Source organism: Desmodus rotundus, chromosome 8 (genome assembly GCF_022682495.2).
Source record: "Desmodus rotundus isolate HL8 chromosome 8, HLdesRot8A.1, whole genome shotgun sequence".
NCBI classification, from domain to species: domain Eukaryota; kingdom Metazoa; phylum Chordata; class Mammalia; order Chiroptera; family Phyllostomidae; genus Desmodus; species Desmodus rotundus.
Genome location: NC_071394.1, coordinates 97,912,654 through 97,925,546, shown reverse-complemented (window position 1 = coordinate 97,925,546; position 12,893 = coordinate 97,912,654). Strand labels below are relative to the sequence as shown.

Here is a 12,893-nt window from a genome sequence, read left to right as displayed (position 1 = left end):
CATGAACATGGAATATGTTCCCCTTTATTTATGTCTTTAATTTCTTTCAGGAATTTTTTCAGTTTTCATTGTACAAGTCTTTCACCTTCTTGGTTAAGTTAATTCCTAAGTATTTTATTGTTTTTGATGCTATTTCATGGAATTGTTTTTGTAATTTCTTTTTCAGATTATCTATTGTTCATTTATACCAGTGTTACTGACACTGATTTTTGTGTGTTGACTTTGTATCCTGCTGTTTTGCTGAACTCATTTATTCTAACAGGGTTCTGTGTGTGTAATTAATTGTTAGGGCTTTTTTTTTAATGTATAAGATCATATCATCTACAGGCAGAGATAATTTTACTTCTTTCCAATTTGGATGCCTTCCCACCCCGTTTTTTCTTGCCTAATTGCTCTGAGAAGAATTTTAAGTACTGTGTTGAGTCAAAGTGGTGAAAGCAGGCATCTTTGTCTTGTTCCTCATCTTAGAGGAAAAGCTTTTAGTCTTTCACCAGTGAGTGTGATGTTCACTGTGGGGTTTTCATGTGTGGCTTTTATTATGTGAGAGTAGTTTCCTTCCATTCCTAGTTTGTTGAGTGTTTTTATTATGAAAGGATGTTGAATTTTGTCAAATGCTTTTTCTGCATCAGTTGAGATGAGCATGTGTTTTTCCCCTTTATTCTGTTAATGTGGTATATTGCATCGATACAGTTTATTATGTTATCTTTGAGGGAATTATGGTGAGTACATTTAACATCCTAAAGTTTTAACACTCTAGTTGGAATTTATTCCAGTTTAACTTCAATGACATACAAAAACTTCTCCCCTTTAAAATCCCGTGCCCACCCTTTTTGGTTGTTAATGTCATGAAATTATACCTTTATACATTTTGTGCTCAAAACATAATGATTCTTTTAAATGCATTTAGTCTACTAAATTATATAGAAAACAAGATTTAAAGTTTCAAATCGTTACAATAATGCTATCTTTTAAACTAACAGGGGTTTTTTTTTTTAATTTAACTGTATTATTCTTTTAAATCATGGGGAAAGAAAAACCAAAATACATTTCCAAACCACCGTTAGAGTAATACTAGATTTTATAATTGCCACATACTTCCTTTTATCAAGATTTTCACTTTTCCAGTTGGCTTTGAATTACTGTCTATGGTCTTTTCATTTCATCTCGCAGGACTCCCTTGAGCATTTTTTGTAGGGCCGGTCTAATGACTATGAACTTCCTGGACTATTGTTTATCTGGGAATGTCTTGATTTTTCGCTCACTTTTGAAGGGCATTTTTGCTAGCTATAGGATTCTTGATTGACAGGTTTTTTTCCTTTAAGCACTTTTAATATATCAGCTGATTGTCTTCTGGCCTCCAAAATTTCTAATAAGAAATCTGTAAATATTCTAATTGAGGATCCCTTGTATGTGATGATTCACCTCTCTCTTCAAAGTATTCCAGATTCTCTCTTTGAGAGTTAGACAATAGCCCTGGCCAGTAGCTCAGTTGGTTAGAGCGTTGTCCCATACACAAAAAGGTACACATTCAATCCGCAGTCAGGGTGCATACGGGAGGCAGCCACTCAGTGTTTCTCCCACATCGATGTTTGTCTCTCTCCCTTCCTCTCTCTCCAGAATCAGTAAACATATCCTCAGGTGAGGATTAAAAGAAAGTAAGTAGGACTGTGATATGTCTTTGATCTTACTTGGACTTTATTGAGCTGCTTGGATGTTTTTATTCATGTCTTTCTTCAAATTTTGGAAGTTGTCAGCTATTTTTTAAATATTCTGTCTGCCCCCTTCTTCTTCTTCTTCTTCTGGACTCCCACAAAGCATGTTTCCACACCTGTTGGTGTCCTGCAGGCCCTTTTTGGCTCTGGTTACTTTTCTTCAGTTTTTTTCTTTCTATTCTTGAGACTTGGTAATTTCTATTCTTCTGTCTTCAAGTTCACAGATTGTTGCTGAAATCTGCCCTTAAATCCTTCTAGTGAATTTTTCATTTCAGTAATTTTACTTTTCAGCTTCAGAATTTTGTTTTCTTTTAGGTTTTTATTGATGTTTCTATTTTGATCATAACATTATTTTCTGACGTTTCCCACATCTTCCTTGAGTTCTTTGAGTATCATTTAGACCAGGGTGTATAACTTTTTGACGTCTTTAGGACACACTGGAAGAGGAAGAATTGTCTAGGGCCATACATTAAATCCATGAAAACTCATGAACAAAAAAAAGATCCGTGCATAATTTTCATGATATCTGCCACCACAGATAAGCAAAAAAGTCCTCACATAATAACGCTAATTATGCAGCAGCCCTTTCAATAATCTTTTAAAATTGTTGAGCAGATGCCAAATTTGTGAACACTAATATAGAATATGTACATATCTAAATATTAAAATGTCATTGATTTTTTTATTGTATAAGAAAAGAGGGCAACATAAAACTAGTGGGATGTTTGACGTTGTATTTGAGAAACTAGTGCATCAATATCTGGTCTATTAGAAGTAGTTGCAATTCTCAGTGAGTTCTCAAGGAGCTCATCAGATATTTTGGTTCTAATTTTACTCTTAATGTGTTTCATTCTTGAAAATAGTTGTTTACAAATGTAGATGCTGCCAAATAGTGATGACATGAATAAGGTATGATTTTTGAAGCAAGGGATATTTGTCTCTGGCAAGATAGGACCTATTTAAAAGTCCAGTAAAGAGACACAGTCAAATTTTTCTTTAAGTTGAATGTCAGATTGCAGTTCTATGCATTCCATTTGAAAATAGGCAGGCAACATATTTATGTCAACTGAGAATGAAGTCGCAAATATAGCAAAATATTAATTATTTTTCCAGAAATTTGAAATTTGTTTTCAAATTCTTGCATCAAATCAAAAAACAAGGGTGCATATTTTCGCTGTTTACAGGACTGTGTTTAGCCAGTGTGTCAAAATGCATAAAATTGTTTGCCTTAATTTGAGCTTGCCATAATTTCAGTTTCATTTGAAATGCTCTTAGGGTTTGAAACATGGTATTGAAGTTGGTTTTCACCTTGAAGACGTATGTTTGCTCATTTAAACGAGCAGTTAAATCCACTAAAATGCTAAATCTATAAGCCAGTCTTTATCATCAAGTTCTGACACAAATTTGTTTTTGATACCATAAATGACTTGATAACATGTTGCAAATCATAAAATCTTTTCAACATTTGGCCTCTACTTAGTCATCTTACTTCCAAAAAGTAAATCATGTCATCATAGTCAACATCAGTATTTTTAAGGAATTCCTGGAATTGGTGATGATTCAATCCCTTGGCTCTTATGAAATTTACAATCTTGATGATTTGCATGACGTTATCCATTTTTAAAGCTTTTTTGCATAAATTTTCTTAATGTACTATGCAATGATACTTCATCAAACATGAGTTTGGGGCAGCAATTGCAACGTCTTCTGTTAATTTCACAAGTCCCTCTCTTTTACCTAACATCACCGGGGCACCATCAGTAACTCTACCAGATATGTTGACAATGGACAAAGAAAATCGCTTCAACATATTTTTCACTGCTTCATGTAAATCTCTTGATTTAGTTGTGTCTTTTAATGGCACTAAAGAAGCCATTTCTTCAGTGACATTATATTCATGACTAATACCTCTAATAAAAATGGCTACTTGAGCCGTATCTGTAGCATCAGTGTTACCACCCATCACCAAAGCATAAAATTCAAACTTAGCAGCTTTATTCTCCAAACTTCTTTTAATAAATTTTCCAGTTTCTTCAGTTCACCTGACTATATTCTAGTGAGACAAACTGATTTTAGAAATATCCCTCTTTTTTTCAGGGCAGATTGTATCTGCCATACTTTCTATACATTGCTTAATAAACTCACCATCAGTAAATGGTTTTGATCTTTTTTTGCTATTAAATATGCTACCATTTCACTAGCTTTTACAATAGAATCTGCCTGAGGTGTAACTTTTTGAAATAATTTTTGTTGGAAAGACAGACTCTTTTTCAGTTCCTCTGTTTTTTCCTTACATCACAATACTTCATATGCACTGAATTTGGGAGCATGTTTCTGCATACAGTGCCTTTTCAAATGATAGTCTTTGAAAACATGCACATATTCCCTACAAATTAAGCAGAGTGCCTTACTGTCTGCCTCCACAAAAAAGTAGTCATCTGTCCAGTTTTCATTGAACAATCTTCCTTCATCCATAATTTATCTTTGGGGGGGTTCTTTTTTCTTTTGAGACATTGTAGAAGCCATGCTGGGATTTGAAAAATAATAACAGATAAGAGATGTTATTTACTTCTATTATGAAAATTAATTGACAGGAAAATAGAAAGCAAGGTTTGGCCCTTTCCACAGACTCTTGGCTGCCAATACAGGGAGAGGCAGAGGGCTGATTATAAAACGTGGCAGGTGATGATGTGTGAGTCACTGCCAAGTTGTGGAAGTACCTTTAATAATCATATAAGAATGCTTATGTGACTTCTAAAGAACATAGAACACCTAACGTTGCAGTGGTCAGTTGAAAAATTGATAATCACTGCCTCACTAAGTCACCTTGAGCACATATAACGTGATGGTGTCAATTCTACTGTGTTCACTTGGAAGGTATAACACACTGGAAACCGCATGCTGCCATAAAATTGAAGCCATGCATGTGTACAAATAACGAGAGTGTACGTACATTTATTTTACATGATATTGCAACACGTAATCAAAAAGAATCTCATAATATTTTAAGTAAATTTACCATGTTGTGTTGGGCCGCATTCATAGCCATCCAGGCCACAGATTTGGACACCCCTGATTTAGAAAGTTGTCTTAAAGTCTTTGTTTAGTAGATCTGACATCATGTCTTTTTCAAGGATAATTCCTGTTAATTTATCTTTTTCCTTTGAATGGGTCATAATTTCCTGTGTTTTTTTTAATAAGCCTTGTGATTTTTTGTTGTTGTTGAAAACTGGACATTTCAATTTAATAATGTGATAACTCTGGAAATCAGAGTCTCTCCCTTCCCCAGGATTTGCTGGGCTTTGTTACTGTCATCATCATTGTCATCATCGTCGTCGTTGTTGTTGTGAGCTGTCTCTGTGCCAAGGATCATCCTGGCATGAAACTGTAAGTCTTCTAAGGCCTTTTCAAATCTGAGTTTTTCCCTGGGCATGTGCTTTTCTAGTTTCTCCTGTAAATGCAGTTGCTTTAGAATGTCCTAGCGTTTGATGTCTGCCTCCCAAAAGGGGAAAAGAGAAAAATGGGGAGGTATAGAATAACAACCCGGCCCTTTTAAGTCCCCTGGAAGTTGCTTCAGCCAAAGATGAAGGGCTTGCAACAATAGGGAGAAGGTCTACGACAATCATTGCCTCCTTGTCTACATTTCTGTGATCAGAAGCAGCAGTCAACAATTAAGAGCAGAGATCCCCAATATCTGGAGGACAAGGTATTGCCCCCCTTGGCTCCCACAAACTATGTTAGACTGCTGCAGGAACACAGTGCACAGCTGCGCTCTGCAGGGTGGAGTTGGGGGATGGATAGCTGCTGCTCTTCCGATAGCTGAAATTGACCAAAATTAACCTCAATTTATTGTCCAAGTCTACTCTTTACCAGGTTGAAACTTTCCTTCTAGTCATAGTTGAATGTTTTTACCGTGGAAAGGTATTGGATTTGTCAAATGCTTTTTCTGTGTCCAGTGAGGTGATTGTGTGGCTTTTGTCCTCTTATTCTTTTAATGTGGTGTATTGCATTTTTTTGTTTATGTTGAACCAACTTTGAGTTCCTGGAAAAATCCCACCTAGTCGTGGTATATAATCCTTTATATGCTTCTATATTAGGTTTGGTAGTGTTTTGTTGAGGATTGCTCCACCTATATTCACAAGGAATATTGGTCTATAGTTTTACTGTGATATTTTAGTCTGGCTTTGGTATCAGGTAATATTGGCTTTATAGAATGAATTGGAAAGTGTTCCTTTTTTATTTTTGGGAAGAGTTAGTAAAGCATTGGTTCATGGTATACTTTTATTCAAGGAAAAATATCTGTTCACTTCAGGTGCCCAGGTGACCCCTCAGAACCTTGAGCCTTGCTTTGGTGGCTATTGACTCAATTCCAGATCCCTGTACTACTGATGGGCTTTTCCCAGGCCTGTCCCAGTGGGGCTGGAGGTTACCAGGACTCTCACAAGTTTTAATCCCAGTAGTTCTCAGTGTAATGCTGGTTCTGTTTGCCATCTTCTACAGTGTTGTTAGGGAATTCCTTCTGGAAACTGTCATCTTAAAGGAGTGTTTTATAACTGGTTTTAGAGGCATTCAAAGATTATCTCAAAGAAGTTATTTTGGTAGCTTTTTTATTGAAGTTGTGCAGAGCAGACTTGAAAATTCCTTAGTTTTTTTTTTCCTTGCATTTACAACATTAGAAAGAGCTATTTTACGATTGTATTTTCTTTGTACCATCCTGTATCAGTATCTCATTGATTCCTTTGTCATATTGGGTCCATACTCTAGAACACTAGTTTTATCACTCCTTTAAAGTCACCATGAGTCCTAGCCAGTGTGACTCAGTTGGTTGGAGCATCTTCCTGTACACTGAAAGGTTTCAGGTTTGATTCCTGGCCAGGGCACATACCTAGGATGCTTCTTCTATCCCTGGTTGAGAAACATATGGAAGGCAACCAATCAGTGTTTCTCTTTTGTACAGATGTCCATCCTCATCCCCCCCCTTTCCCAGGCCCTACCCCCTCTACCCCTTTCCCTCTCTCCCTTTCTTCCTGTCTCTTAAAGCAGTGAAAAAAATATCCTGGGGTGAAGGTTAATGACAATAATAATAATAATGCCACTGTGAAAGCAAAAGTTACGGTGCACTCTCTCTCAGGAGCACAACTATATATTTCCCATCCCCTTTGTCTTCCTCCACAAGTATGTTACCTTTATCCTTGTCTCTCCTAAGCTCCAAGGGCTCTCTTCGTTTGCCTTTGTAATTCGTTTCCTGAGCCCATTTCTTTCACCACTTCTTTCGACTTTCTAAATAAACTTTCTCTTATAGTTTGGGGGGGGGCTAAAGCGGAAGGCACGATCCTCCAGCCACATTGGGCAGTTTTCTGAACCCCCTTGTGATCCAGCCCACTTTTCACCCACAGGTACCACGAACACAAACTTCTCGGCCGGAATCTCCAGGGATGACCAGCCCCTCCCCACGCATCCAGATAATCTCCACCGACTCTGCAGTAGCCTCACCTCAGCGTATCCAGGTATCTGCGCCAGTCCCACTTAGTTATAGACAGACACCTGCCTAAGGGTTTCACTAAGCAGTCATGCCTTGAGCATCAAGTACAGTACAACTTTATCCTTTTAAAAATAGAAGAAAAAGTTTACATTTATTGAATTAACTTTTTGAATTATTTTTGTTTGTTTGTTTATAGACAGAGGGGAAGGCAAGGAGAAAGAGAGGGAGAGAAACACTGGTGTGAGAGACAAACATCGATCAGTTGCCTCTCTCACAGGCGCCCCATCCGGGGTCTGAACCCACAACCCAGGCATGTGCCCTGACTGGGGATCCAGCTGGCAACCTTTCCCTTTACAGGATGATGTCCAGCCAACTGAGCCAAACTGATCAGGGCTTGAATTAACTTACAATACAAAAGTCTAAACTATTTTTTCAAAGTATTGGAGTGAAGTTCCATTTTATTACATATGTGCATCCAAACTGAGAGGCAGTCCGTCCTAGTGGTTAAAGAGTATGGACTCCCATTTGAAGTCAAAACTAGTGCCCTACTTTATAGGCTTTTTGCCCCTGGAAGATAAACTTTACAATGTCTCTCTTGTTTCATTTAGAAAATGTACATAATAATATTTACCTCATAAGGCTATTGTGCGCATTCAATGGTATATTGCTTATAAAGTGCTTAGAACAGTGCCTGACACATATTAATGTTTAGTATGTACTAATTGTCTCTGTATAATAACTATTATTACCAGTATTGTTGTTACTAACTAATCAATATTCACTTGTGGGAAGTTAGTCTTCCCCAGGGCTCTGAACCTGTCTGGCCCACTGAACAAAGAGAAGGTATAGGTGTCGAAAGTAGAATTAATAAACTCACATTAAAGATTCATAGTTATCTCAGTAAGCTGAATCAAAAGGTCAAACCAAAAACAAAAAAATCAAGAAATGAGTGGCAGAAAAAAAATTAGTTATATAACATGAGTGTGAGAGAATACTGGGGTGGACAAGTATTTGAGGAATAAGTAAAAAGATTGCTTTTATTTACACTATACACTACAAGAGTAACTAGATAATATCTACTGTGTTTGCTCACTCTTAAAAGTGACTTTATGGACTGTTATAAACTAAGCATGGAAAAGTTCTAAATGAAATGAAATAAATTAGAAATTTTATCCCCATTATGTCCATATCACATGATATTTTATAAATACAGGAGTTCATATACTTGTCATTATTTTAACTTAATATCAAATAGGAAACATATATCTGAGTGTTTGGAAATTCAGAAGTAATGGCCTGACATTAATGTTTTACTATTCACCAGAATTAGGAACTTTACATAACTAAATTATTTTTTCTCTTTTACTTGTTCTTATTTGCTGAGGGTGACTTCAAAATGGGTCCTTTATAGTTTTAGGTAGTAGGTGTTAGGATCCTGCCTACATTATTCTTAAGACTGGAAAAGGAGCTAACTGCATGTAATCACGGCTGTTACATCATGGTATCACATCCATCTGAGGGCAGATGAGAACATGGACAGTTCCCCCAGGAGACTCTGTCAGTAGCTAGTGTATATTTCTAGAGAGTATGCATTTCCCCTGTATTGGTATAAGTAGAATCTTTATGTTTTTCTGAAGGCTGTCCTAGCATCCCATTCCATACAGTAAGACTATCCCCATTGCCTGGTACTCTGCTCATGGTGACATTGCTTTTATGGCTGCAGTTAAGTTCATGTAGGCTAGATCCTTGGCATTGAGCTTTCAGCCCCTCTGGGGAAGATAACTTGTTAGCAATTTTTATGTATAGTAAATATAGCCCTGGCGGGGTGCTCAGTTGGTTGGAATATCATCTTGTACACCAAAAGGCTGCAAGTTCTATTCTCAGTCAGGGCACATACCTAGGTTCCATCCCCAAATGAGGAACATAACAGATGGCAGCCAGTCAATGTTTCTATCTCACATCAGTGTTTCCCTCTCCTTTTCTCTCTCTCTAAAATCAATAAACATATCCTTGGTGAGGATTTTTTAAAATGATAAGAAAAGTGTGTGTGTAGCAAACATAGTGCACATGAACTGACTGCATTTCAAATTTTGGGTTTTTTAAAGGAAAATTAAGGTTATAGTGTGATTTCTAGATTCTTGATATGGGTGCTGATGACTTTGATGAAGTTTTCATTTCCAGCCCTGACTTAGGTGTGATTCTCCCATGCCCTGAGGCCTGGGAAGAGAATAAGTACTATGATGTTTTAATAAATAACAATGCTTGGAACCCAGATAGTGGCTTCTGTGATAAGTTTGGGAGGGAAGGTTTGCACAATAAGGATGACAGACTAGGCAACATTTAGGAACTTTGACTCTGAATGGAACATACTTAGGGTGAAATCTTGTCTTCCTGTGTGACCCTGGGGAAAGTTTCCATGATCTGTATGTGTAGCTATAAAATAGCAACAAAAATAGTACCTACTTTAGAGAATTTTTAAAGAATTAAATGAGGTAATTCCTTTAATCCTATAAAAAGCAAACATCAATAAATCTTAGTAACTGAGTTATAATTTTTTGTTTTATTTTTATATAATTTCAAACTTATGGAAATTCATTAACCCCTTTTCCAGATTCTCCAATTCTGAGTGTGTGTATGTATATATTTTCTGAATCATTTGAGAATTAGAGACATCACTTGTCTTTGCCCTGGATACTTTAATACTTATAAGAACAAGGGCATTCTTTTGCGTAATCATAGTTCAGTTATCAAAATCGGGTTTGATCTTGAAACATACCATTATCTAATCTAATCCATAGTCCATATGCTAAAATGTCATCAGTTTTCCCAGCTAAGTCTTTTATAGCTATATTTCCCCATTCCAGGATTTAATAATTCTGTTTTTAATAATGATGATAATAATAATAATAATGAAGGTGTGGCAGTTAACACAAGACCAACATACCTAGTTATGCAGGCCAGTGGAAGGTGAGCTGAAACAGACTTGTGTTCATCAGTATTATGTTACCCTAGTGGCTATAAAAGGACTTTTAAGTCCGTGTGGGAAGGGAGGCAGTCCTCAAAGTAGGGTAGGTAGCCTGGTGGCTGGGTTGAGAGCTGTTTTTTGGGGAGATGCAGGGGTCTAGGGTATGGGAGATGGGGGATGAAGAAGAAGAGCCATAGGATACCACCACTTGTCTGAGAATGAAGTTTAATCTAAGCCATTGAATCACAAAGTAGCTTTTCAGTAAATCTCACAAGTTTTCATCCTATGTTCATCTTTCTAGGCCAATGGTGTTCAAATTGTGTTCTTTATTGCTTCCCAGACACAAACATTAGGTTCAAATTTTATTTTTTTTAACTCCATTTCAAAGTGATGATGATTGATGAAAAGAAAAACACACTTGAGCATGTCATGTACCAGATTTGACACTGGAGATCACCAGTGCACTCACTTCTACTGCAGTGTTCATTCTCTTTGGGGCAGACCTCTTGCCACCTTTGTGAATTTAAGGTCTCCCTGAGACATTCCTCCATACTAAGTTTGTGTTTTTCAGGAGGGCATTATTGTACTCATTGTTTGACCTAAGGAAATGTTTAAATTTGAGCTTATAAAATACATTTATATTATAAAATACTTCTTTCATCTATTATATATCAAGGTTTCACATTTTACTAGAAAGGACTTCTGTTTATATACTTCAAAAAATTTTGCAGTCTCTATTTCAGTCCCCTTTGGAAGGCATCTGGGATTCTTATAGCACCCTCCTTTGTCTACTTCTCCCTTGCACCAGCTCTTTATTCCTATACATCCCTTCTTGGAGCTGCCAGTACCTATTCTCTGTCATTTCCACATCCACAACCACCTGATGTTTCCTTTCTAACTCTGATGTTTCCTTTCTCACTCTGATGTTCTAGTGGCCCTTCTCAGGTACTGATAGGAGTTATTGCTTGTTTGTAGATGTTCAATGAATGAGAGATGCACGCCATAACAGAATCACAGAAAACAGGGTACAGAATAAAAGATGAGTCTTCTTTCCTCCTCTTCCTCAGGTGTCTCCCAAGAGGTAGCCTCTGTTACCATATTGTTTATTCTTTCAGAAACAGGCTCTACATATGTACCCATAAACACATGATAAATTCAAAGAACATATTTATAAACGTGTCAACATTTTGCTCACACTTCTCTGTACTCTTTTTTTTTTAACATCTTTTCAAGGTGGTTTTGTGTGGTACACATAGAGCTTCCTCTTCTTTCTTTTTTAATATATTTTATTGATTATGCTATTACAGTTGTCCCATTTTTTTCTCTCCTTTATTCCTGCCCACCCGGTACCCCCCCTCCAACCATCATCCCCACCTTAGTTCATGTCCATGGGTCATACATATAAGTTCTTTGGCTTCTCCATTTCCCATACTATTCTTAACCTCCCCCTATTTATTTTCCATCTACCATTTATGCTTCTTATTCCCTGTACCGTTTCCCCCATTCTCCACCCTCTCTGCTGGTAACCCTCCATGTGGTCTCTTATTTCTGTTAATCTGTTCCCGTTCTAATTGTTTGTATAGTTCGTTTTTGTTTTTTTAGGTTCAGTTGTTGATAGTTGTGAGTTTGTTGACATTTTTCTGTTTGTATTTTTTAATCTTCTTTTTCTTAGATAAGTCCCTTTAACATTTGAGTTATAATAAGGGCTTGATGATGATAAACTCCTTGAATTTGACCTTATCGGGAAGCACTTTATCTGCCCTCCCATTCTACGTGATAGATATGCTGGGTCACCGCAAGAGTAGTCTTAGATGTAGGTCCTTGCCTTTCATGACTTCGAATACTTCTTTACAGCCCCTTCTTGCCTATAAGGTTTCTTTTGAGAAATCAACTGATAGTCTTAGAGGAACTCCTTTGCAGGTAACTATTGTCTTTTGCTGCTTTTAAGATTCTCTCCTGTTTAATCTTGGGAAATGTAATTATGATGTGCCTTGGTGTGTGCTTCCTTGGGTCCAACTGCTTTGGGACTCTCTGAGCTTCCTGGACTTCTTGGAAGTCTATTTCATTTGCCAGATTGGGGAAATTCTCCTTCATTATATTTTCAAATAAGTTTTCAATTTCTTGCTCTTGCTCTTCCTCTTCTCCTTCAGGCACCCCATGATTCAGATGTTGGAACATTTAAAATTCTCCTGGAGGTTCCTAAGCCTCTCCTCATTTTTTTTTGAATTCTTGTTTCTTCATTCTGTTCTGGTTGAATGTTTCTTTCTTTCTTCTGGTCCAAGCCATTGATTTGAGTCCCAGTTTCCTTCTTGTCACTGTTGGTGCCCTGTACATTTTCCTTTATTTCACTTTTCATAGCCTTCACCTTTTCCTCTAATTTGCAACCATGCTCAACCATTTCTGTGAGCATCCTGATAACCAGTGTTTTGAACTGTGCATCTGATAGGTTGGCTATCTGTTCATCACTTACTTGTATTTTTTCTGGAGCTTTGAACTGTTCTTCCATTTGGGCCATATTTTTTCAGTCTCAGTGCACCTGTTAAGTAGTAAGAGGTGGAGCCTTAGGTATTCACCAGGGCAGGGCAACCCACATTACTGCCTTGTGGTGCTCTTATGTGGGGGAGGGGTCCCAGAGAGAACAATGTCACTGGCTCAGCTCTCAGCTGACTTTCATTCACTTCCCCTACTACCCACAAGCAAATTGGGCCCTTCTGGTGTTGATTCCCAGGTGGGT

General features: G+C 37.3%; 1 protein-coding gene across 5 annotated transcripts in view; it reads left to right on the top strand.

Moving 5' to 3' along the window:
• The window catches only part of NR2C2 (nuclear receptor subfamily 2 group C member 2), a 91,838-nt gene that overhangs the window by 46,503 nt on the left and 32,442 nt on the right, over positions 1 to 12,893 (top strand). For 4 of the 5 annotated variants that reach the window (XM_053929910.2, XM_053929908.2, XM_053929909.1 and 1 more), the window contains one exon: positions 7,109 to 7,219. The exons of the other annotated variant lie outside the window; for it this stretch is intronic. In XM_053929910.2, the coding sequence (XP_053785885.1) occupies positions 7,148 to 7,219 (72 nt within the window). In that variant the 5' untranslated portion in view covers positions 7,109 to 7,147. The remainder of the gene's footprint in view (positions 1 to 7,108; positions 7,220 to 12,893) is intronic. 5 annotated transcript variants of the gene reach the window in all.